This window comes from Bidens hawaiensis, unplaced genomic scaffold (genome assembly GCF_021521415.1).
Source record: "Bidens hawaiensis isolate Kalapana, Puna unplaced genomic scaffold, B.hawaiensis_p1.1 tig00001575_1, whole genome shotgun sequence".
Taxonomy (NCBI): Eukaryota; Viridiplantae; Streptophyta; class Magnoliopsida; order Asterales; family Asteraceae; genus Bidens; species Bidens hawaiensis.
This window is the reverse complement of record NW_027491088.1, coordinates 3,033,683-3,059,249: the sequence shown is the minus strand read 5'-3', so window position 1 is coordinate 3,059,249 and position 25,567 is coordinate 3,033,683. Positions and strand designations below refer to the sequence as shown.

The 25,567-nt window shown below is 33.3% G+C and overlaps 2 protein-coding genes and 2 pseudogenes across 4 annotated transcripts; 2 read left to right on the top strand and 2 right to left on the bottom strand.

Moving 5' to 3' along the window:
- Window positions 1–1,109: 1,109 nt before the first annotated feature.
- Window positions 1,110–2,640, top strand: LOC143586064 (putative 2-oxoglutarate-dependent dioxygenase AOP1; annotated as a pseudogene). The gene is made up of 3 exons (XR_013144648.1): window positions 1,110–1,530; window positions 1,892–2,213; window positions 2,382–2,640. The product of XR_013144648.1 is annotated as a putative 2-oxoglutarate-dependent dioxygenase AOP1 (transcript).
- A 3,465-nt stretch (window positions 2,641–6,105) lies between these two features.
- On the top strand, window positions 6,106–7,555 carry LOC143586054 (putative 2-oxoglutarate-dependent dioxygenase AOP1). Its single transcript, XM_077067691.1, has 3 exons — window positions 6,106–6,514; window positions 6,776–7,097; window positions 7,174–7,555. Exons 1-3 carry the CDS (start codon window positions 6,141–6,143, stop codon window positions 7,420–7,422), a joined length of 945 nt encoding a protein of 314 aa, XP_076923806.1. The 5' UTR covers window positions 6,106–6,140; the 3' UTR covers window positions 7,423–7,555.
- Window positions 7,556–10,890: 3,335 nt separating this feature from the next.
- On the bottom strand, window positions 10,891–12,320 carry LOC143586045 (putative 2-oxoglutarate-dependent dioxygenase AOP1). Its single transcript, XM_077067686.1, has 3 exons — window positions 11,850–12,320; window positions 11,270–11,591; window positions 10,891–11,157 (listed from the first exon to the last, which is right to left on the bottom strand). Exons 1-3 carry the CDS (start codon window positions 12,233–12,235, stop codon window positions 10,891–10,893), a joined length of 975 nt encoding a protein of 324 aa, XP_076923801.1. The 5' UTR covers window positions 12,236–12,320.
- Window positions 12,321–17,781: 5,461 nt separating this feature from the next.
- LOC143586035 (gibberellin 3-beta-dioxygenase 1-like) lies at window positions 17,782–19,161 on the bottom strand (annotated as a pseudogene). The gene is made up of 2 exons (XR_013144641.1): window positions 18,660–19,161; window positions 17,782–18,371 (listed from the first exon to the last, which is right to left on the bottom strand). The product of XR_013144641.1 is annotated as a gibberellin 3-beta-dioxygenase 1-like (transcript).
- Window positions 19,162–25,567: the final 6,406 nt, after the last annotated feature.

Below are 25,567 nucleotides of genomic sequence, written 5' to 3'. Positions count from 1 at the left end.
TAACTCACCATCAAAAGGACAAGACTTCGATTATTATTCGTAGGAGCCATTGCCTTTATCTATATTTTTATTTACTCATCCAACATAAAAGAACTATATATCCGTGTGATCCTATATATGCGGTTAATGTACACTTTTGAAAACTATAATAATTTAAATATAATTAAACAAAAATAATCCATTTGATTGTGACGTTGTACCTTATGCTTGTCTAGAGTGTAAAAAGGGGACAAAAAGATCAGGTAAAGGTGCGATTATTATATTGATTAGCTGCCTTCAAAGTGTACTTTGGGATAATCTAGTTTGTTCACGTATGAAACAATGTGAAACGGGTGAACACAATAACACATTGTGAAGTTTGGTGTCGAGGAAGTGTTTTAGTTCGATTACAAGTGTCAGATTGCTTTAGTATGTATGAGGGATTATTTCATAGTCAGAGGTAAAATGTGTACGGTTCATTTAAAAGACATCACGGAAACATGTTGACACATTCAGAGACTACATCCTAATCAACCAAACTTCCTAATAGTTCAACACAAGATTGCCAAGCAACCCCTTTGTTAATTACGATAATTTATTTAGATATCTAGTTAGAAGATAATCATTAGTTATATATGGGTTAAGATGAATGTGTTTATCTTATAGTTTACAATTTGTTTATTTTGATTGATTTTCATATAAGGGTTATTAGGATTGGTTCATGTTTTATTTTGGTGAGCTTATTTTTTGTTTATATATATATATATATATATTGAATAGTAAAGACTCGAACACCTGGGATCACCCTGGTAAATGGACCACACTTCCGCCAAACAAAACATGGTGACCCAGCTCACCTACACAAGAGGAAATCCACAATTAAGAAAACCCCATGGCTCAACCTGAAATAAAATACTCCAAGCAAGAATCGGAACCACAACTTCCTATCAGGAAAGTCATGCAAGGGGCTACCGCTATTATGTGAAAATCCCTAAAAGGGATCATAGAAGGCATCCAATTAAGGGACCTTCACATATTTGTGGTTGTAAATTGTAATATTGTGTATCTTTATGTTATAACATTATAATCTAGGGCTATATAAAGTCACCAACCCACCACCACACACATCATAAGCAAACACTAATTTCCCATTACTACAACCTTAACAAACTAAAGCATGGGTTCACTAACATTGCCTAAACTTCTTGTTGTAGACTTCACAAATGAAAACCTAAAGCCTGGTTCAAGTGCTTGGTCTTCCACATGTAATGATATCAAGGTTGCCCTTGAAAACCATGGATGTTTCATAGCACTCTATGATGGAGTTTCTTCCAAGCTTGAAGAGTCCGTGTTTCAAGCCGCAGATGAGTTGTTTGATCTCCCTACTGAAACAAAGATGAAAAACATTGTCGAAAAGCCTTACCATGGATACGTAGGGCAAATTCCCTTTGTTCCTCTTCATGAAGGCTTAGGAATTGACTATGCAACCGAGCTTGATGGTGTACAAAGTTTCACAGATATCATGTGGCCAAAAGGGAATCCCTCCTTCAGGTAATTAAGCACAAACACCATTATGTGTCACCATATACTAACTTTGAGGGCTGGCCCCATGTAAGGGTGAGCTGGACTCCCGTCCTGGGCACGTTTTATCCGGAGACACTAAATTTATATATACTTTTTTTATGTATACATATATTAAAATATAAAACCGAAAAACTTATTGAGCCATCTATATAAATCACTAAAACCACATAAGTAATACTTACATTTTGATATATATGTTAATCGTTGTTTAAAAAAATAGTTTATATATAATTTGTTAGAGCCTAAAGCCTTCTTTTTGCTTGTATAGGACACTTGAATCCTTAGGACCGGTTTTGCTAACTTTAGTATTTTGTTTTTTATTTTGTAGTGAAACTTCCTTGTGGTTTTCAAGGGCAGTGGCAAAACTAGAACATATGGTAATAAGGTTGTTGTTTGAAAGCTATGGTGTAGAGAAGCATAGTGAGTCTCATATCAACTCAACGACATATCTTCTCTGGTATCTAAAATACCGAGCACCCGAGATGAACGAGACCACAATGGCACTTCCTTCTCATACGGACAAAAGCTTCTTGACCATACTTCACCAGAATCAGGTTTCAGGTTTGGAAATAAGATCAAGAGATGATGAATGGATTTCTGTTGAATTCCCTCCATCGTCGTTTGTGGTCATGGCAGGCGATGCTTGCAAGGTGATGATCTACTTTTTTTTACGACTCTAGGATTATTAGTAGGTCTAGTTTAATGTACGTAGTCAAATTTTTCTTGGTTCAGTTCTCCACCTTAACGACATAAAAAAGGATTGATCAAATTTTATTGAGTTGTAAATTTTAAGTGCATGCATGTTCTTGGTGTAACAGGCTTGGAGTAACAAGGTGCTTTCACCAAACCACAAAGTTACCTTGGACAAGAATGGGAGAAAAACAAGATACACTCTCATTCTTGAGTAACAAGGTCCAAGTGCTAGATGTGTTTGTGGATGATGAACACCCTCTTCAATTCAAGCCATTTAATCATGTTGATCTCCTGAATTTCTATGACACAGAAACCGGTAGGAAGTCACAAAACATACTAAAAGACTTTTGTGGTGTTTAAATATCTATCTACTTCAAGGGATGGTGGACAGTGGCGGACCCAGGATTTTTTGTCGACGGGGTCCCAACTTTTTCGGTTTACAAAATTTTCAGGTCGGTCGTTATTCGGGTCGGGTCGAGACGAGTAACATAATAAAACACGGAAATATGGTGTCATTGGAAACGAGTAAGTAGAAAGAATCTAGATTAGAAACTAGATAGAACATACATTTTTAATTCATTTTTATTCATACTCGAAAAACATAAACATAAGCTATATATATATATATATATATGGTCTTACATAAATAATCAAGACATGAAAAACTAACTCTTACACAAATAAATTATTAATTATAATATACATACATAAGATAATTAATAAAAGAATATGTAAAACCCATGTTGTTATTATATATGTTGGATGGTGATAATGACTATATGAGAGAAACTACAAAAAACACAAATACCCCAACTAAATAACTAATATTGACTATGATATAAAAAACAACAAAAACTGAGTATGGAGAGGCTTGAACCTGCAACCTCTCAAAGAAAAACAAGGGAATTTCCACTAGACCAGTTTAGCCTTAATAGTATGGGTTCCAAGTATTAATTTTTATGGGGTCCTTACAAAATTTAGTATACCGTCTCTAAGTATTTTTTAAAAAACATTGGTGTCCCGGGACCCCGATGGGACCTATGTAGGTCCGCCCCTGATGGTGGACAATGTCTTGTGGATACTCTGTGTGTGTGTGTGTGTGTGTGTGTGTGTGTGTTTGGGTTTCTATATGTTGCAAATATTTTGTGTAACATCAAGTGTGTCATACCTCATGTGTTTAAGAAAAAATGAATGTTCTCTGTGATTGATTTTCTTTCGTAATGTTTTCTTGTTTGTAATATATGTTTCCATGTCTACGTACTCAATTAGTAATTGAACCGTCGTTAAGTTACATGGCTTTATCATATTCAACATAGAAGTACATCTTGTAATCAAGTTTTATTTCATCATATTTGTTTGAGGAAAAAAAACATAAACATACAAGAGAGCATTTTATATTTCATGTGAAGTTGGAGAGTAGAGATTTGAAAGAAAGAAAAATCATTTTTTTATTATCCGTGATGGGGCTCTCCCCCCCCCCCCCACCCACCACAAAAAGGCTCGGAAACTAAGACCACTACGACGATAGTGTAAATGGCGTGTTGCCCTTGTTGCCGTTTTTTGGGCGATGAAGTCGCCCACATACCATATGGGATCAATCTTTGTGTTTAATTAACACAAGCAATCACATACTTTTCTTTTAATAATTTTCATTTATTTATTAAATTTAAATGCTATTTAATCATTACAAGGGCCAGAAAGCAATACACATAAAACTATAAAAAGCCCCCGTATTTATGTGACGGTGAGGTGATGGGCCGTTTTTCACAACCATTGTGGATATCCTTACAGTTTAAAGAGAAATGAGCGATTGAGCGAGTATTACAATTTGAGTTTATGAAAATCCCTTATAAGGAATTTTGTTTATATGTCACCATATAACTATAAATAGTGTATTGTACAAGGTAAAATAAGTAATTAAAATTGACACCTTATACTAATACAAAATACTACAATATCATTGTAGGCAATTTTAGTAATACCTAACACAACCTTGCGGTTGCAGTCCACGCGGAGGGTTCACGAATAATTAAATTGAATTTGAAATCAAGAGAAAGTTGCGAGCATAAATCCTTTGGTGAATATATTTGGTAACTGATTAATCGAGGGAACATGTAACACATGAATTTGACTAATTCCAAAAACTACCTAAGTTAATTTGTCGATGCTAATTATGTTTCATTTGTTGTTTTTCTTATATCATAGAAAGTAGATTATAACAAAGAAAATATTTAGATTTTATATATGATAAAGTGAATATAAGACTTTTAGACATCTAAGTTATATGCCATGGTTTTATATAGTTTTGATAGGTTTCCAATATAACTTAACTTAGATGAGAGCCATAAAAAAAGTTATGTGTGTAATATAAGTTTTTGATGCAATTTATATAGGATATCAATTATCATGAATACGAGTGTGTTTGGACAAATGTAAAAACAAATCTATTTGGAAAATAACGAAAAAAAGAATGTGATTTTAAAGCGGTGATCGTATGTTATTTCGCAAAAACCAATAATTGAGAGTCAACTAGTCAAGTTTTTTAATGTTGCTATCGTTTCTTTGTACTTTTTAATAGTTATGATACCATCGGAGACTACTAGACAAAATTTTAATTTAAAACAGTTTGAGCACCATCAAAACTGAATCAAGACATATTGCTTCATGACATAGTAAATTGACATTAAACGTTTAAAATTATTTTGTTTTTTGAATGACAATATATCTTATATCGTTTTCCTTTCTCTTGCAGTCTTGTGTATATTAAAAGATGGTTAAAACGTCATTTATTAAAAAAAATGTTTTAATTCGTAACCTCTTATTTAGAAATGTATTTTTCAACAGATATAATCGAACTAAAAACAAAGGTGTGAAAGGCCTTGATCAAAATTGAAATAGTTTTCTAGAATATAATACTTTGTTTGATGAATCAAAATATACAAACACACACACAAACACACGTACAACAAACAATCATCAAGAACCACCATCACATCCTAAACAAACGTATTATATCAAGAGTGTAGGGAAGAGGTTATAGAGAGGTGGACCGGCCGGTAATGTAAATAAAAGTTATTTTCGCAATTTGTTTCTAAACTAACAATATACTCTTTCCATTTAAGTTTAATTTCATATATTAATAACCATTGAACCCAACACGTGCCAATATCCTTTTAGCTTATTTTGTTTTTTTCATCACAGTTACTATAGCGTGTGCCGGTATCTTATCATTACCGTAAATAAGCAGACAATACCCTCACACGATAAGTGATACTTGAACTCCTTGGTCGACTATCACATACATGTCATGGACATCCTGTTACTGATAGCCGGTCTAAAATGTACAATAATTATTTATTATTCAATTTGTTCAATTTGTTATTTATCTACCAGTTGTAGAAATTATCAATAGCATATGCATCCACAATATCGACTAAATTTGTATTACTAAGTAATATATATCGTTTGTACGACATATTAATAAACATGAAAATTATTGCACAATCACATAATAAATACATAAATACATGTAAAAAGACAAAAAATGTGAGAACTATGCATTATTTTAATTACATGGAATCAAATTTGGTACGTCAAGACATTTTATGATTATCGTTCGTAAAAAAGAAGACAATTTATGATTAAATATTTTATTATATTTTTGAAACATCAATATCAAATGATATGCAATCAAAGTACTTGATCTTCTTATAATATATCACCAGATGACATTGACAATGAATATGCTAAATTATAGATGAATTAATATTATTGCCTAGAAATTGTAAAAATTGAATATAAAATATTAGAGGAAATCACCATCTATTTAAGCTGTCTATATATGTTATTGGCTGGAAGTGTTACAAACTTACAACCTTGTAGTTATGGGTTCGGAGAGTACAATTAAACTTCCTTTCATCGATTTCACGTATTTAGACCAAAACACAAAAACGACTGAGTGGAATTTAACGAAACCCCAAGTCCACCGAGCCCTTGAAGAATTTGGTTGCTTCGAAGCAAGGTTTTCCAACATCCCACCTGAGCTTCAAACATCCGTGTTTGATGCATTGCAGGAACTTTTTGATCTGCCTTTGCAAACCAAACTCAAAAACCGTTCCACTAAGCCCTTTCATGGCTACGTCGGACAGTACCCAATGGTGCCACTCTACGAAAGCATGGGTATTGAAGACGCACCCGTTATTGATAAGGTTGAAGACTTCACCAAAATCTTGTGGCCCGAAGGCAACCCAATATTTAGGTATCTAATTTATTTCGTTAGTTATTCCCATCTAGCAGAGGTCCCAAGTTAAATCTTGCTTTCAATGGTTTTCTACAAATTACGGTTTAGATAGTCGCATGGAAAATAAATTACATTATTAATTGTTTAAGAGTGTATGACATAAGTGTGTGAGTTGTTTAAAAAAATGACTGATTTTGTGATATGTGAAAATTTCCCAAGCATTGTTATTATTTAAATCCTATTTTGTCACTTAACTTCCCAACATTTGGTTTGTCACAGCAAAACAGTACAAGAGTTCTCAGAGAAACTATCAAAACTAGACCAAATGGTGAGAACTATGGTGTTAGAGAGTTTGGGATTAGAAAAATATATGGATGAGCATATGGGTTCCACAAATTATCTGCTTCGGGTCATGAAATACAAAGGACCTGAAACAAGTGAGTCCAAACTCGGACTCAATTCTCATACAGACAAAAACATTGTCACAATTCTACATCAAAATCAAGTTGACGGGTTGGAGGTGCAAACCAAATCCGGAGATTGGATCAAAGTTCAACCATCACCAAATTCTTTCATTGTCATGATTGGTGATTCGCTCTATGTATGTTTTACTCATAACACAAAGTTTTTTTTTGTTATATTGGGACTAATATTCTGATTGTAATTTATAATTGTAGGCATGGACGAATGGACGACTGCATTCGCCTTATCATCGAGTGATGATGAGTGGAGACGATGCAAGGTATTCTCTGGGATTGTTTTCAATACCGAAGGCTGGTTATCTGGTTAAAGCCCCACCAGAGGTCGTGGACGAAGAACACCCTTTAATCTTCAAACCATTCGATCATGTTGAGTTCCTCCAGTTTTACTACACCGAGGCTGGTCAACGAGCCCAGTCTGCTCTCAAGACGTATTGCGGTGTTTGACAATCCTACATTACTTGTTTTTCTATCTCCTCTTTATTATTGTACACGTTTCAGTTTAAGTGTCTCGTATGTGTTTGGCATTGTGTCGTTAAGTTCTTGTACTTCTATAATCGCATGTTTTGTGAAACACGAAAGGGATTTAAGATCCATCGTCAAAGACATGATAACTTAAGAAATAAATAACCAAAAAGTTTTAAGCAAAACTAATAACGTATATATATAATTGGTTTTTGATCATTTTCCCGAAAATTTAACAATGGGGTTAGAGCTCTCACAATGGAATCTCATTCTCATCCATATAGTTTAACTAAAATTATCCACAAAATATATTTATTTTTTATAATTCCTCCACATCCGATTCCGCATATATATTTATAACTATTTTGATAATACTCTTGTACTCACAACCATATTATAATATGGGATATGTGATAAAAGTCCAACCCCGAAAATGAGGGATTACTTTTGTTTCCCATAAAATTTAGGGTATGAACTAGACAAAGTATTGGTCTTTACAACTTGCACCATATTTCCTCCTTGTTTGTTATTGAACCCAAAATCTTTCGTCGAAAAGGCTTGCACCTCTACCATGTAGTATGGTCGAACAAGTATGAAAGCACAACATGAAGTTTAGTTGTTTGTGTTTGTGCAGTTATAACTTGTTCTAGTCTGGACCAGGCTGAAAACTAGGGTTGTTCACGAGCCGAGCCGAACCGAGCGAAGGCTTGCTCGTTGTTTGGCTCGTTTACAACCGAACCGAACGGTTGAAATTCGAACCGAGCGAAAACCGAAATGAGCTAAAATCGAATTGAGCATTTTTCGATCGAACATTGAGCGATTTCAAGCATTATTTATTTATTTTTCACTTTAAAACTTTTAATAATAAACAAGTTTGAAGGTTGTAAATTATATATTTTATAAATAAAATTAGTATTTTTTAGACAACCGTGTAATAGATTGTAAATTTTTATGAAAAATAAGTTTGAAGTGAGATATAATGATCATGTAAACAAACTTATAGTATTCTAAAAACTTGAAGCGAACAAATAAAACTATAAAATTTACGGACTAGGAAAAATTTAAAGAGGTTAAAATAATTGTAAGCTTATATTTATGTGTTTTGTCTCTATATTTATATATTTGTTCATATATAATTATATATAAAATAAATTACAAATATTCGAGCAGAACCAAACCGAGCAGACCTTTGCTCGTTGCTTGGCTTGTTTACAAACTGAACCGAGCAGAGCGGCTCGTTTACAATCGAGCGAAAAAGCGAGCGGGCATTTTCTAAGCAATTTCCGAGCGAGCGACGAGCGAGTTCGAGCGCGAGCTGTTTATACTACCTACTGAAAACTGATTTCCCATTTCTGAGAAGTAGAAATGCTACCCTTAAACCGGCATTGGTCATTGGGCCGATTATTAAACACCCTAGCAGCATGTTATTTTGCTTTATATTTCTCTGGGCCACCAATTTTGGGCTATAGCTTCAGCTATTAGCCTATTACTATTGCAGTTTTTATCTTGGGCCGAGTCCCGGCTCTACCACAAGCCCACAACTTTCTGGATTTGATTCAAACTTTAAAAAACTATTAATTATGAGTTAATGGCCATTTTCGTCCATGTGGTTTGCTGGTTTCGCCACTTCAGTCCAAAGTTTGAAATTTTGTCAATTTCGTCCTCACGGTTTTCAAAATTGGCCAATTACGTCCCACCGTCTAACGGCATCCAAATATGTCGTTAGTTTAAGGGGTATTTTCGTCTATTACACATTTTAATAATTAAAACATTAATATATAACCCAGATTTGTGCACCTCTAAACAATGAAAGCCTGTGTTGAAGCTTACGACCGCCTACCGGCACCGGATTTGTGCACCTCTCCGGTGCCGTTGGTTTTTATAACCCAGATTTGTGCACCTCCAAGTCCATTCTTAATATATTTCCGGCAGCCATGAAAGCTTCAATGAAGTTTCGGGAGGATCAAAAGCCACTTTTAAGAGCAAAAGTGCCGGTCAACATTCTCGGCTTGCCGTTCCAATCTGGCATTGTTGCCGGAGAATCAAAAGAGCTGTCGTTGAACCTCGCTACGTTCTTCGAATTCGGTCCATCCGTGAAGGTCGCGTATCGTCCGAATGATGCGTCCAATCCGTTTAGTATTGTTTAAAACTGGAATTGGAAGCTTTGGGTCTCCGATTTCGAGTGCTTTAAACATGAGCGCTGAGTTTAGTTATATCGGAGGTATTATTATTATTATTAATCAAGTAAAATATGGATTTGTTTAGCAAATTTTGGGTTGTTAAGTCGATCGAAGCACAATGTGTGTGCAGGAAATTGAAAAAACCGATTCAAACCCCAAATCCCGGCCACCAGAATCTTGGCATCGGATAATGAACAGGAGGGAAAATTAAGGGTTAACCCAGTATTGATTTAAGGGAGATGGAAGATGGGTTTATTGTAAAGTTTTGGTTTGAGATGTGGGGGTGGTCAGGTGGACAGGTGGGTGTGGTGGTGGGTTGGGGATGATGGTGAAGGATGAGTTGGAGAAGAAAGAGAAAAAGAAAATATGTTTTTTTACTTATTTATTAAAATTTTTAGTAAAATGTAATAGACGAAAATACCCCCTAAACTAACGACATATTTGGATGTCGTTAGACGGTGGGACGTAATTGGCCAATTTTTAAAACCGTGAGGACGAAATTGACAAAATTTCAAACTTTGGACTGAAGTGGCGAAAACATCAAACCACAGGGACGAAAATGGCCATTAACTCATTAATTATTAATTTAATTATTTAACTACTTTGTTTTTACGTCAATAAAGATATTATAATATTCTCTTGTTTAAATTATCTTTTTTTTTTTATTCACGACTAATTTCCACAGTTTGTCCTTTAGCCAACAGGGTTTAAAAGTTTATTATTTTTTGTCAACGACTTCGACGTGTTTATGGAAAATGTGACCTAACCTAAAATGTTATAAAATCACCTGGGTGGCAATTATTAATTATGAGTATATGTTTTTTTAATTCGTGGTGGTTGTTCATTTATTATTAGAAAAAAATAATGGTATGTTGTTTACTTGTTTGCGACCAATGATGGATCTAGAAATAAAGTTAAGCGAAAACGCAACTTAAAAATATTTGTTCAGGGTTGCCACTACATAAATAAAGAAGAAGAAAAATGCACTTCATCTAAAAAATTGAGTGACGGCACAGGCTACCCCTGCAATCCAACATTATTGATAAACGGAATTAAACAAATATACATGCATAAACTTTATCATTTAAGAAATGAAATTCTTTTTTAATTACATCATAACAATAATTTACATACAGTAAAATAAAATATATAAATATATAATTTCATACAAACTCATAAAATATCAAATATATATATATATATATGTATTAATGTATATATTGATACTCCATAAGGAATTTATACATGATTTTCTCCATACAATAAAATATCACAAGTTTTCAGTTGACTGCAGGCCACAATACTTCTCTAATGCATATTTATCATTAATATTTTCTTCCTTGATAAAGAATTTAAAAAACTCTCCATAATCAAAAGGCTTAAAGAATAAAGGGTGTTCTTCATCCACCAGTTCCTCAGGTGCTTTTATGATTTTGTCCCATTTCGGTACCGAAAACAAACCAATCGAATATCGATCTTTTTCTCCATTCATAACCACCCTATGAGTCGCTGCATGTAAGCGTCTATTCGTCCAAACCTGTATCGATCGATCCACATTATTATCCAAGATTAATATGAAAACAATGAGACTTAATTAACTTACATTAAAGGTTACTTGGAATATAATGAAATAGCTAGAGTTAACTTACTTTGAAGGTTTCTCCAGCCATAATAACACAGCTGTTATCTGAGAATTTCACTTTGAGCCACTCTCCATCTTTGTTTTGCACTTCTAGTCCTTCAACTTCATTTGATTGCAAAATTGTCAATATATTCTTGTCTGCATGATCAAGTAGTCCCATATTGGATTCATCTTTAGTAGGAGGTCTATATTTCATAACCCTAACAAGATAGCTTGTAAGTTCCATGTGTTCATCCATGTGTTTCTCCAAATTCAAGTTCTCTAGAACCATCATCCTCACAACCTCATCTAGCTCCTTTAACTTCTCCGAGTACACTTGTACGGTGTCGCTGTTAAAAATTTAGTAACACCTCATATTTAGAAAAATTCATCAATATCATACCAATTTGCGTGTTACACTCGTATAGTTGTATATATTATCTTGTTCGATCACAAATCATTATATATATTAAATGACATGAGTTGACTAAACTTTATTTATAGAAGATTGAACAATTCAGTTCTTTTTTTTAACGACAAATGTTACTTCTACTCTACTTTATATTTATACCATTTATACCAGTAATTAAATAGTATAGTTGACTTACTGGAATTCAGTGTTGCCTTGAGGCCACATGAGATTAGCAAAGCTTTCAGGATCTTCGATTCCTAAGCTCTCAAAGATCGGGACCTCTTTGGCTTGTCCGATGTAGCCATTATAAAGCTTTTCAGTAACATTTCTTACCTTTGTTTCTAAAGGAAGATCGAACAGGTGTTTCAAGGAAGAAAACAATGAGTTTCGAAGATCAAGTGAGATCCCATTGAAGACTGCTTCAAAACAACCGAATTCTTGGAGGGCTTTGAAAACTTGGGATTTTGTTGTGTCCCATACGAGTGTTCCTCGGTTGTGTTTGTTTATTTCGGAAAGATCTATGATGGGAAGTCGAAGAGGTGCTTCGGAACCCATATGTGTGTTGTTTTGTGTTGAAATCATTAGGTAAACGAATTTATAAGGTTTTGAATTTGTGAATAAAAAACAAGGAGAAGAAAGAAAGTGGAGAATATTCACACATTATTTACGAAGGTGTACAAGAGGAAGAGTGTTTACATCAAAACTTGATTAATAAAAGTGTCAAAATAAATAAATAAATAAATAAATAATTTGAACACCAAATTTTATCTATATAAAAGCCAATACAAAAAAAAATGTCGTTTTTTGGTTGCTCTCTACCATCTTTCAAGTCATCAGATTGTTTGATATTTTTATTTGAAACTTCTCATTCGTTTGACCCGAATTCACGGGTGTGAGTATCATCAAACCCGGATAACTCTTAAATAGATTATAACATCCCATTTATTGGCGAAACCCTTTCATAATCAAACAATAATTTTCACGGGTCATGGGTATCAACAAAACTATATAATCTTTAAACGAGTTATAACATCTTATTTATTTGTGAAATAATTCATTAATCATCAAATAATAATTTTCGCGAATCATAGGTCTCACTAAACCCGGATAGCCCTTAAACGGGTTATAACATCTTATTTATTTGGGAAACAATTTCATTATTAAACACTAATTTAATTTCTCTCGTTTACATATTATCCGCCGCCGGTCTATCCGGCCTATCCATCACCGGTTAACTTCCGATTACCATCCACCGTCGTCAACCGCCCCACTCATGTATCAACCACCATCGTTTAAACTAGCCATGATCAACATTTTAAACTAGCTAGGTAGCGTATCCCGCATATTTTACGAAGCCAGATTTGTATCTATGTTTGGTTTGTAATAAAGCAAGTGAATTCGTTTGATATCGGCTTCCAATATCGGAACTAAAAACAATAAGTCCGTCAACACCCAAATAAAATAAATTAACCGTTTAAAATAAAAACAAAAAAATATTCGAGAGTTGAGGCGGTGAACTAACTCGAATTTGGTCGGTATCAATGGTAAGAAAAAAAACCTCAAGCATTGCGGCGTCGATGGGAATTCGGTCGATATCATGTAACCGAATTCGCATCGACACCACAATAAGTGAGTTTTTTATGACCGATAAACGGTAAGAAAAAAATTGAATTTTGTTTGTATCAACACAACGCATGGTGGAGAACCTACGCGAATTCTCGGTGCCACCACATGGTCCAATCGAGTGATTCATGTGATACCAAAGAATGGTTTTTAATATATATTTATAATATGATTTATAATTATAATTGAATAAAGTTATTTTCGTGATTAAAACAAAGATTATGGATATGAATATATTTTTGAAAGACACCCGTTTCAAGCTTTTTCACCAAATTAAATCAAATTACATAGAAGGCTAAACTGCACATTTTAATTACACAATTTTGTTTATATGAGCATTAATAGTATTATTACTTGGCTATAAATCACCAACATGTAACGTCATCTCTATTTCTATGGAGTTGACTTGTAAAAAAAATGAACTATCTTGTTTTGGAAATGACGAGTTGTTCTTCATACGTTTAATACCATTTTAAGTAATTTCCAGCTCACAACAAATTCGAAGTTAAATTCATCACCACATGTTAAGATAGCATTTTCTTTTGTTGCGTCATGAACTCTATCGAATCCAAAAATACTATGCATTAAAGTATAGTTAAAAAGTGTGATTATTATTTTCTGTGGCACCGTGTAAGGTGATGACCATGCCAACGTTTGATAATCCTTTTGTAAAAATAAGGGTAAAATTAGTCCGTCGATGAGTTAATTTTAATAAAATGAATGAATATGTAATATATATGTATCGGAAAGAAAAATATGCAATTGTTTTTTTGGTCTTAGGTAAATATGTAACCAATGATAGTAAGGAGAAACATATAGTTTAGAAAGAAAAATATGCAATTGCACTTTCGGATTGGGAAAATATGTAAATAATGATCTTTGGAAAAAGAAATATGTAAATGCCCCAACTTTAAATTATGATATTCTATAAATATTTGAATTTGTAGTTGCGATAAGGTTAAAACATTTATGTTTCATTATAAGTTGTATACAACACCGAGTTGGCACGCGGGCATAACCCAATAGTAATACTTGTTATATTCACTGATAAATCTAAAGTTAAGAACAATAACAGCTTTTAGGTTAGATGTGTTCGTATTATAACTAATACTAATAATACTAATATTGATCTATATGATTTTGAAGTGATCTATATGATTTTTGAAGTAAAAACATGGTAAAGTTATAAAAACATGTTAAGTATTTAACTTTAAATCACAATGGAAAATGCCTAAGATTTTCATTGAAACTAATTTGTAGCTCTTCGACTAAAAAAATAACCTATTTTTGGTTATCCTGTTCACAAACATCCGTATCCTCTTTATAAGCATAATTTGTTTTTAATATGGTTACCGGAATAAAATATATTTTTTATATAAAAAAACCCATGGGTATTAAGTATTAACAATTCCAATTACACATACAATTTATATGGTTGAATACAAAGGCTAACATCTTTGATTAAACAAGATAATAATTATGATTATTTTTAAATCTACGGATCTTATCATGTAGCTAGCTAGTTTTATACACGCATGATAACAATCAATACATTAGAAGTCATCTACAATTTTTCATATTCAGTTAAATAATAATTTCAAAGATCATTATATCTAAACTTTATGCAAAAAGATGATCATAATATTCTCATGCTTAATAGATAATTTTCATTAATTATTGTTTACAAAGTCAATATGTTCTCAAGATAGTTTTTTTATTAGAATTATAGTAAGCATGAGATAGTTATGGAATTATGAAAATCATATTTGTGATACCTGCTCCTTTTGAGGTTCAAGATTAAACAACGTTCAAAGAGGTGGGGTTGTTATATATCCATAAAAAATAACAAATACTTAGTTTTGACCCAACCAAAACCCTAAAAACGTTATTCGTGTCTGTGTCTTAAATAATGGGTTCAGTTCAAGCTACGGACAAAATACGCCCATTTCTATGACATAACCATCTTTATAATAATAATAATAATAATAATAATAATACAAATTTATTTTCATGATTAAATTTGATATAAATATACCAACTATAAACCTTAGCTCTTCGTTTAACATTTAACAATGATATATATATGATTTTTTTAGTGGAAAAACATGGACGTACACCAAAGTAAGATTTTGATCATATATTTTCATCAACTTTCAGAACATAATATCAAATTATCAATACACATACTGACATAAATACACACACACATATATATATATAGGAGAAGGTTCATGTACATTTTAATATTAACATGAAAACGTAGGAATCAATACCAATTTAAAAAATATGAGAACGTAAGAAACAGTACCAACTACAAAAGCAATCTACATAAACAATTATTTGAAAAAAAACCTAAAAATTATAACAAAAGAATCAAAAATTAAGAACAAAATAATAACAACAAATACCAGCATATACTTATAACAGCAAAAGAAAAAACCTAATAATAACAACAAAATATAAATCAGCAAATACTTTTAACGTCTCATAATCGAAAATTAGCAAATACGAACATAAAATAACAGCAAACACTTATAAAAATAAACCTACCAATAACAACAAATTGATTCTCACTGTTTCATGTTAAAAATAAAATGTATTTGATCATGTTTCTATATATATATATATATTCATTTACGTATCCAAAAGGGGTTTTAAAACGATCTGTCCCACAAAAGAGTATGCCTAGACGGCTAAACTACCTCTTCTAACTTTTTTAATGATTAAAAGAAAGAAATGTATTAAAAATCTCTACCGACGTGTCGTGACACCCTTGATACAATACATATGATGCCGCTCGTCAATTAATTAATCCAAAAGGTTCAAAAAAGAAAAAAACTACTTTTTTTACGAAGACATGTCGTCAGAATAGCGTTTGAGATGGCGCCATAGTATTTAACTAATACGCGTTATTTGTAAAATAGAGTAATTAATTGAGAGAGATATAACACGAGAGACAGACAAGATAACCATAAACTTTAAATAAAGAAACAAAATATATATGCTGAATATATTGCTAACCATAAACTTTAAATAAATCATTTATAGGTATTTGTAATTGTTATTTTGTAACTTTTGTCTATTAATATATATATGTAACGATGTCTAAATATTCTATATTTATTTTTTCTTATATTGTTCTGTTGTGCCCTCTCGAATATCCTAAGGGGGAGGGGGAGCTATGTGTGGTGTATGATTCTTTTATTGATTTTTCTAATAATTTTGTCGGTATTATTGTTAATTGGATGTTTTAAAAATTAAGGATGTATATAGATAATGTTAACTAGTGTCATGGAATTTTAAAAATCATCTACTGTTAAACAAGTGTGACGTCATCGTTCAATTCACTCAAATAATATCTTATATGATAAATATTAATATATAAATATTTTATCAAGTTAGGTAATTTAAATGGAAAAAACGGATTTTTGGTTGCTATTTAGTGAATTAAATCTTTAAAAACATGTCTTTGACATAATGACATATGATAAAATGTTTCAATACTCGTTAATATTTAATATCTTAATCACATTATTTTATTCATCTTGGCGTTGATTTAGTTACTCTTTTGTACTAAAAAATATTTTTCCACTCATAATCAAATGGCCTGATATGGTGTCTCCTCTTTATAAATACGAGGTTGTGAGTGGGCTTAATAAATGCAAGTTAAAGGTAAAATTTTATTGTAAAAAATAAAAAAAAAAGAAGGGTATTTTTCCTAATTAATTTAGGTCAAATTGAAGAATAACATTTCAAAATTTTTAAAGCCTTTTAAAACGATAAGTTTCGTGCCACCGTTTTTGTATAACTTGGACGGTATGTTTGGAACAAACTCGAGAGTCTTAGGTCTAGGTAGGACGGACAAGTGAGATCGTGATATTATTTGAGTAAATTGGTTCTGACGCGATTGGACGGTATGTTTGGAATGGTATGTTTGGAACAACCCAAGATTGGATTCATTTGGTTCTGACGCGAGCTTAAGCACATAACTTGATATGTGAGGTGTTTGTTCAAATACTTTCCAAATTCAAGCTTTTGAAAACCATCTTCTTTGTCATCAAATTCATTTCCCAAAGCTCCTTCGTGTAATCGTGTAGATTTGGATGTCATTGCTACCATGCTAAAGGAATTCCCTAATTGAACAATTGGTTGCTTCATACACGAAACTGAAAGAGTGTAGAATAGCTTTAAAAACTTATCTAATACTTGACTTTTGAAAAATGAAACCTATTTAAGTCTCGCAGAGTATAATCATGTAGATGATTAGGGATAACAATGCAGGGAAAACACCGTGAGAACCACATATCATCGATTTAGGTGGGAATGTGAGAGATTAGAAAATGGATAGGTGGGTACATCATCATATCTTTAAAATGGCATCGAATATTTGTTTTTTGGATATAGTGCCGCTAACAAACATAACCAGTACCGACAAAACAGTTGCTTGTTTCTTTATACTCTCACATAGCTTTCATACAACTTTATCCTCAAAATTATTGACAAAGAATAGTTTCTAGCTTCTTACACTTATTCAACCTACACGGACCGAAGACAACGCCTTGTTGAAGTGTTTTGCCTTGGTGCCAAGATACTCACTCCATGTAACCGGTCGGTATAGTGGAGGGTGTACTTGATCTGTTAGTTTTGAAAGAGGTGAGATTTGAACATTAGATGGTGGTCCATAAAGATATGCAACTGACAACCGGTGTTGTGTTCGGTTCACCATGGCTCGATGCAGTACGCTTGGGTACAAACCATTGGATAGTATTTGAAGGAGGTCTCCCACATTGATCACAAGTGCACCGGGTATTGGTGGTATTGCGACCCAACCGGCTCCTTCTTTATGAGCCTGGAGTCCACTTGTGTTGTTTTGGTGAAGGATGGTCAATAGGGTTGAATCGGTGGAGCCGCAAGACCCATGGCTCGATCAGGATCCGGACAAGCTGGGTATGAGTTTAGTTGTAAAGCTGGACATGATCTTTGTGTGCCAGCCCATTTTACATCTTCCATAGTTACACCCAATGATCCCAACATCAACCACATGAGTCTTTGAGCTAATTTATCCATCTCTTCTTTATACTTTTCAATTACATCACTGCAAAAGATCGATTACACTGTGATCAGTGACGGATCCAAAAGAAAAGTTTCAAGGATTTCAAAAAACAAAATGCATATCAAGAAACGACTTGTAATATGAAAATAACGGATCTTAAAGCTTTTAAGTATACGATATATAAAAACTGCACTTTGCCAAGAAAGTTGAGGGGTATTCCAGGCACCCTGCCTCCCACATAGATCCGCCACTGACTATGATTACAATTTGTTCATGTATCAAAATTTTAAAATACATTTAAAGATCATGGAATTAAGGATTAATCTTTACCAGAATCGATTGTAACGGTTGGGCCAGAGTTTACGCGCATGTTCATACGGGGATCCGATTATGGTGAACCCTTCAGACCACATGAGTTTTGGGAAAAACGAAGATATCCTCGCAACACCATAGCCCGAAACACCATTTGGAGATCGAGCCGCTTTGAGCTTTTGATGAGTAGGGAGTGCAAACAGTTTTTTACCAGCCGCTTCGATTTCGTGAAGAAGTTTTATAGGGACATCATGGTTGGTGACTTGAAAGACACCCCAAGTTTTGCATGCATGGCCAACAAGTTTCATGGCGTTTGGATCTTTGAGATTGATCACAGGCACTGGATCGCGAGTACCGGAAGCGCTATGCGAAGGTTTTTCGTCTAGTGGCAACCATGCATGTGATTCTGGCAATTCTTTCATGGAGTTCAAGTCTAAATGCATGTTTTAGTGATGGTAATTAGTGAACACTTGGAATGGGTAGAAATTAAGAAGAAAATATGGTGAGTGAAATGTGATGTGAGTAGTGTATATATAAACGAATTGGAGCTAAAGGCGACAGAAAATGGTGGGGTATAATTATAATCGTTATCTTGTATTGTGTGTCTATGCATGGTGTCAGTTATTAGCTCTTCAGTTGTAACAGAATTTAATACACTAGCTAGCAATTAAATTATGTTCTAGTTTCATATCAATCATTATACATTAGTCTTATCATTTCTAATTAATGAAGACCACCCCACTACAAGCTAATGAATCCTTTACCGACAACATCTATCTCGACGACATAGGGTGAATCAAAAAAATTCGTCATATGACTTCTACATCGACAACACATACATCGTCGAGATGGTTTTGGAGGGATTCGGGAAAAATCTGCCAGCCAAAGTGAACCCTTTTCTTCACAACACCTCCACGAGGGTAATTTATTTTATTTTATTTTTCTGTATTTACCTTGTTTCTGAATAAAAGTGGGCAGTCGTTTGTGTGTATCCTGTTGCGCTGAAAATGAAATAGCCAAACCATGCATGCATTATAACTAAGGTATTATAAATTTGAACATGTTTTAAAGGGGAGGTTACCATTGACAATGACATCAATTGAAGAGATCGTAATTGCCTATCTATATCTAAAAAGATAGCCATTGGCAATGGCAATCTCCCAAAGATAAGCATTTACGATGGCGATCTCTCAAAAGATCGTCATTCTTGATAACAACTTCTCCTTGTGAAAGGTGGTCAAGATTTTACATTCATGAAAATGGAGGTTAACTCTCAATAATAACAATAATAATAATAAATCATGTATTCATTAGTTCAGTGAGTATATTGGTATATATCATTATATATACAATAACCAACTCAATGATATATACTGTCTACTGGTTTCTTTAGATTATTTTGTTTATAGTTAGATAAACCTAGTATTTCCTTAAACAAGCATATACTAAATTAATTAGTTACGCTCCTAAAACGTCTTGTTCTAGACAGTTTTTATCCCTTGGTTAAACAAATGTCGGATTGCTAGTTGTTAGTATTACATATTCATCGTAGGGACGTAAGTTGTTCTCTAAAAAGATTTTATTTGTTCCGTATTTTATTTTATTGTGTGATAAGGGTAAGTTTTGTGTTGGATGGTAGAGGCTAAAAATAGAAAGGACCATCTTGTCATGTTATCAACATTTCAAAAGTAAGAAAGGAGAGTGTCTCTCTTGTTCATGTGGACTTGTCTTGTCCTGAAGCAGAAACACTTCTGTATCATTTGGTATTATAAGGCTAATTAGAGTCGTGTCATTTTGTCCAAAACACATTTGTGGGCTCATAACTATGAAATTATCCCCTTTAATGCAACATCAACTTAAATCCTGTTTAATCTAATCATGTTTTTGTTCTCTCTTTAGGAACCCCCTCTATATTATGTCCCCTTGAGCAAAGTCTATGTCCGATTGACCGAGATTCTAGCCCTTTCATCAACACGTACCTAATGATCACCAATCAAGTAATACTCACAACTTATCTTGAATTTAAGACCTCTAGCTTTGTTATCTATAGACTATGTGAACCTAAACTACTCTATGTTGACCATTACATTTCAATAATGATAGGTTACTCAATACCTAGAAGTGGTGTTAGTTGTTGTAGCCTTTTAGGATAAGGTTATCCTATTACAAGTGGAATAGCTTGCCTTTTGAAATTGCATACAATGATAGATTAAGAGATATGTTACACCAAATATATCTAACCCTGGTTAGAAGAACTAGATCTAATTGATATTCCCCTAGATCTTGATTTCAAGCTCGTTTTAGGTAGAAAAGTGAAGATGGTTGGTTGTGAGCCAAACAAACAATCATAAACAATAAAGATAGACAATCGTTCCTTGATGGTGGCTCACAATATAAATTACGTAACTTTCTTTAAACCACCAGACGGTGGCTCACAATAATTACCAAAACATACAAATGAAGCCGTAACACAATATTTATAATTCCTGGAGCCTTGATCTCCAAGCCAACAGCCTCTGCTAAAAAACCGTGAATTCGAAGTGTCGCTAGTGACAGTATGAAGTGTCGCAATTTGTCTCAGCGACCCTTCTAGTGTCGCCTAAACTCATGAAGAATCACACATGTCGGGACCAGTACTTTCGGAAACACTACTAGTGTCGCTATAGGTGTTGCCCAACAGTGTGAAACAACCGGATCATTTAATTGATAATGTCATTCTTAAATTTTGGACCTTACACTAATGTTTGATTTTTGTACTTAATACATGGAACACGATTCCTTTTCTAAAAACCGGCTATCCGAAAATAAAAATTGAATTGGGTTTGGTTTGGTTATTGTTCTCTGGATGTCCCTTAAAAACCTAAAGATATTACTATGTCTTCTAGAAACAATCTTTTTTTTTTTATTTTATAAAACGTATTAATCAATATGGTTGAAATCCGGTATTTTATATAAAAATCATACGCTATTACACATTTACACTTTCTAAACTCCTATTTATAATTTTTCATAATTTTTTTCTCACATGTGGTATCTCATTCCTTAGATTTTTTTTAAGAGTAACACAATTTCATTTCATGGTAGAAACATAGATATTACATCAACATAGCAGGTAGGCGGGCAACAAGTTGCGCCGCCACCCCTTTCTGAATTGCAACCCCTAACCTGCTAAAGACATACCCCTGCCTCTTTGGAGTTGACACATTGCTATGCACAACCCGTTGGACCCTGGTTAGGAAACGGATAGCTTCCGGTGCCAAGGAGCCAAAGGTATCAAAAGCCAGAGGAACAAAAACATGTTGGTTCTCTTCGCAGGCTTTAGCATGTTCCTTAGATGCGCTAGCTATTTGGTTTCCTGTCATTTTTCTTTCAAAAACATGATGTCTTTTCTACTTTCTTTTTGTATATATTGCATATAGCTATACGGTTATGAATAAATGATTCTTTGATATATATGTGGTCCTTGCGGTATATAGATGGCATGTTATTGATAACAACATTTTCAGTTGAACCATTATTTGTTTTTAATTTGTACTTGTTTAATCTCTTACGACTTGTTATATATGAAGCTACCTATTCATTTTAGTACGTGTTAGTGTTTTTGTGACACCTTATGGATGGTTTTCTTTCCAAGAAATCCACGTACGCAATGACTTACGAGTGATAATATTTGTTTCATTTTCCGGTTGATGGTTAGAAACTTATAATACTTATTTTGGAAAATTTTATTTATTTTGGAGCTGAAATACTTTTGTTAATTGTATTTCATTACTTCTTATTTTTGTCTATCAAACAACGAAAAGGTAATTATTCATTCTGTTCATGTAGGTTAACAAAACTGAACAATGGAATGATAATAATCTATTTTATTCACTTGCCATTTTATTACCTAGTTGTATTACCTTTCTAGTGAAAATTACTAATTAGTTTTCAAAACCATATTACCTATTTTAATCCGCATAATTTTCTATAGTAGTGAAAGATGTTTAATCATGCATTAGCCGATAGAAGCGACATTAGTGCTAAGGATATGTTTGTTACGTCGTTATCATAAAGAAAAGCTAATTAATCATTTGGAAGGGTGACAAGTAGTACTGTAGATGATGTTGGTTTTCATACATCCAAAGACATTTAAGACATGGGACGATTCTTAATAATGATTTTTTTCTAATTACATTTTCACATGGTTAATGGGTCCTTATTGTCTTTTGTTAATACTCATGTAGCTTAGAGCACCCACAACTTATGATTTGTGGCTGCTCACTTGTCCCATGTGGCATCGTACAAACTTGAGGGCAAACGAGTGATGTTGTGAAGAAGGTTTGTGAGCTCAAGTTTGTGGCCCTGGTTTCACATCACTTGCACATACACGTATATATTTGTGTATACAAATTTAGTATTTTTAATGGAGTTTGTGAAAGTTTGGTGTTTTGAAAAAAAGTGAGGGGTTTTAAAATATGTTTAGAACTTTTATGTGACGCTAACGTGACAGTTTCTATAGGTTTGACATTGTGAATTTTGTTATGTTGTCTCCCGGCTAGGTCTGACTATGTTTTCATGCTTTAAAAGGACAATTTATTTAAAGTTTAGTCTGGGAGAAAAACAAGAGAAAAAGATTTAAACAGAAAAATAATTTAAAATAGGCACTATATGTATATACACAAACCGTCTTGATCCTAGGACTAGGAAGTGACTAAAACCTGATTATATGACTATACGTGGTAGAATCACCAAAAGCTAGATGCATGCACCCGTCCGAACTAAATCACAAACAGTCTGTTAGATTGAATAGGGTAATAGCTTGGCTTCATGTAAAGAAACATTCGGGTTTTGGGTATACCGGGCTCTAGTTCGGTATGATTAACTAGTATATCTAAACGTGTTCACGAGTTTGACCCAAACTAATTTATGCTAATAAAATGATCCAATTATAATAAAGAGGCAGGTAAGCGAGCAACAACTTGCGCCACCGCCTTCTTTTGAATGGCAAAACCGAATAGAGTTAAAATCGAAAACCAATCAAACACGAATAGAGTTTAGAAAACCTATTTTATCCAGGCAATTAAGAAAACCTATGCCTTGAAACTTATTTCATTTTTTTTTTATTTAGTGGAATTGAAATGCAGTTTTTTGTTTCAGTTTTCTTCTTTTCCCTTTTTTGTTGTTACTTTCAATCATCAAGATAAATTATTAACAAATCGTATATTATGTTTAGAGCTTCGGTTACCAATCTTTATTTTGTAAATAACAAAATTCGAAATTTTGTTTTTTTTTATCAATTTATTAGGAAAAATTATTTTATCAACTTATCAAAATTAATAAACAAAATTACTCTCAATTAAAATTTGAAAACAAACAAAAGCGTTAATAAATCTTAAAAAAAACTGATAACTAAAACTTAGTTAGTTACATATACCTAACAAAAAAGTTTATTTGTTATCAACTTAATTAACAAATATATGCCCAAACCAGAACTACCTGACTACTCCGACCGGAGAACCCAATAACCAAACAACTTAAACCTTACAAACCCGATTGTAAAATGCCGGATCTATTATTAGATATTTAGAAAAACTCGAATAGCCCGATCCAAATAGTATTCAAATCTCGAATAATAAACCTCACATCCCTACTTGTATGTTGAAAAACAATTTCAAAAAGCTAGTTAAAAAGACGAAATTGTTGAGAGTTTTGTATCCTAATTTTGTTTTACAATATTTGAAGATTTATAAATCACAATCCAAAAAAATGCCAACTTGACTTATCATTTCTTTTTACCGGTCAACTCTTTGCATTGCTAAACTAATAAAAAAAATACAATAAAGTGACAAATAAGCGGACAAAAGCTGTACCACAACCCTTTTGTTTAATAGCTTGTCACCAGTTATAACTAAAACTTGAAATTATAACACCTTTACTAGCTAGAACTAATGGTTTACACTCATTCTAAACACTAGGATCAAATGATCAATGATTGTTATTGGTTCTAGTTTACTATCTGGTTGTTGACCTTGTGTAGAGCACTTTATTATAACTTGCCACTCTTAGGTAGTGGCATGCGTATATGTGTGCATTGTAGTAAGCCACTCCTTGCATGTCATGAAATATATGAGTAATCAAACACCTTCTTTTTTTATTCCCTCGTAATGATTTATTCTATTTCGTATGTTAATCCTGCATATCACACACTGTCTTAGAGTTTACAAAAAAAGTATCTTTTTTAAAAAATTCTTTTAGCTCTTTTCTCAATTTACAAATATATCCAAAACAACAACTAAGATTAGACACAAATTAATTTGTGAATCATGTTGACCGCTAGGGGCTCAGTCCGTCCGGACTCGTGGCCGGCTCGGGATGTCTTTAGCCAATTGGGGCCGCGTACGGAATACCCGGCGTTACTTAGTTGGTTGTTCAAAAAAAAATCTATTTACTAATTGTTACTAGTGTTTGAAATTACGTTTTCTCTTTTAACTAATTTAGGGGCTGTTTGTTTACATATGAATGGAACCATTCAGATGTAAACATCTGATTCATTCAGACTTCAGACTGTTTGGTTCCAAACAAAAAAACACCTGAATGGTTAAAATTAGGTCTGAATCATTCAGACTTGTTGTTGCTGAATGGGACAGAGGCTTATTCAGACTTGACTTATTTAGATCTGAATGAACCAAACAACCCCTAACACTATATCAAAAGTGATTGATGAACAAATTGCATATTTATGTGGTCAAACATGACACTGACTCCGGACGGTAGCCGGAATAGAGTGGCGATGTTCCCGCTTTCCCTAGAACCTTCATCTTGATTTCCTCTCTCGCTCTTTAAACTGGTGATTCTTTCTCGCTATTCTCCTAAAACAGATCTGACTTTGTTGATGTCGATTGAGCTTCTCGCGGCCCGTCAGGAAACCTTGTGCCCTTGGCTTC

What these genes read in the sequence shown, in the direction of transcription:
- LOC143586054 (XM_077067691.1), top strand. Translation starts at nt 6,141, where the DNA reads ATGGGTTCGGAGAGTACAATTAAACTTCCTTTCATCGATTTCACGTAT. An exon ending in GAAGGCAACCCAATATTTAG is followed by an intron (nt 6,515 to 6,775) that starts GTATCTAATTTA and finishes GGTTTGTCACAG; the next exon opens with CAAAACAGTACAAGAGTTCT. An exon ending in TGATTGGTGATTCGCTCTAT is followed by an intron (nt 7,098 to 7,173) that starts GTATGTTTTACT and finishes TTATAATTGTAG; the next exon opens with GCATGGACGAATGGACGACT.
- LOC143586045 (XM_077067686.1), bottom strand. Translation starts at nt 12,235, where the DNA reads ATGATTTCAACACAAAACAACACACATATGGGTTCCGAAGCACCTCTT. An exon ending in CAAGGCAACACTGAATTCCA is followed by an intron (nt 11,592 to 11,849) that starts GTAAGTCAACTA and finishes AATTTTTAACAG; the next exon opens with CGACACCGTACAAGTGTACT. An exon ending in TGGCTGGAGAAACCTTCAAA is followed by an intron (nt 11,158 to 11,269) that starts GTAAGTTAACTC and finishes CGATCGATACAG; the next exon opens with GTTTGGACGAATAGACGCTT.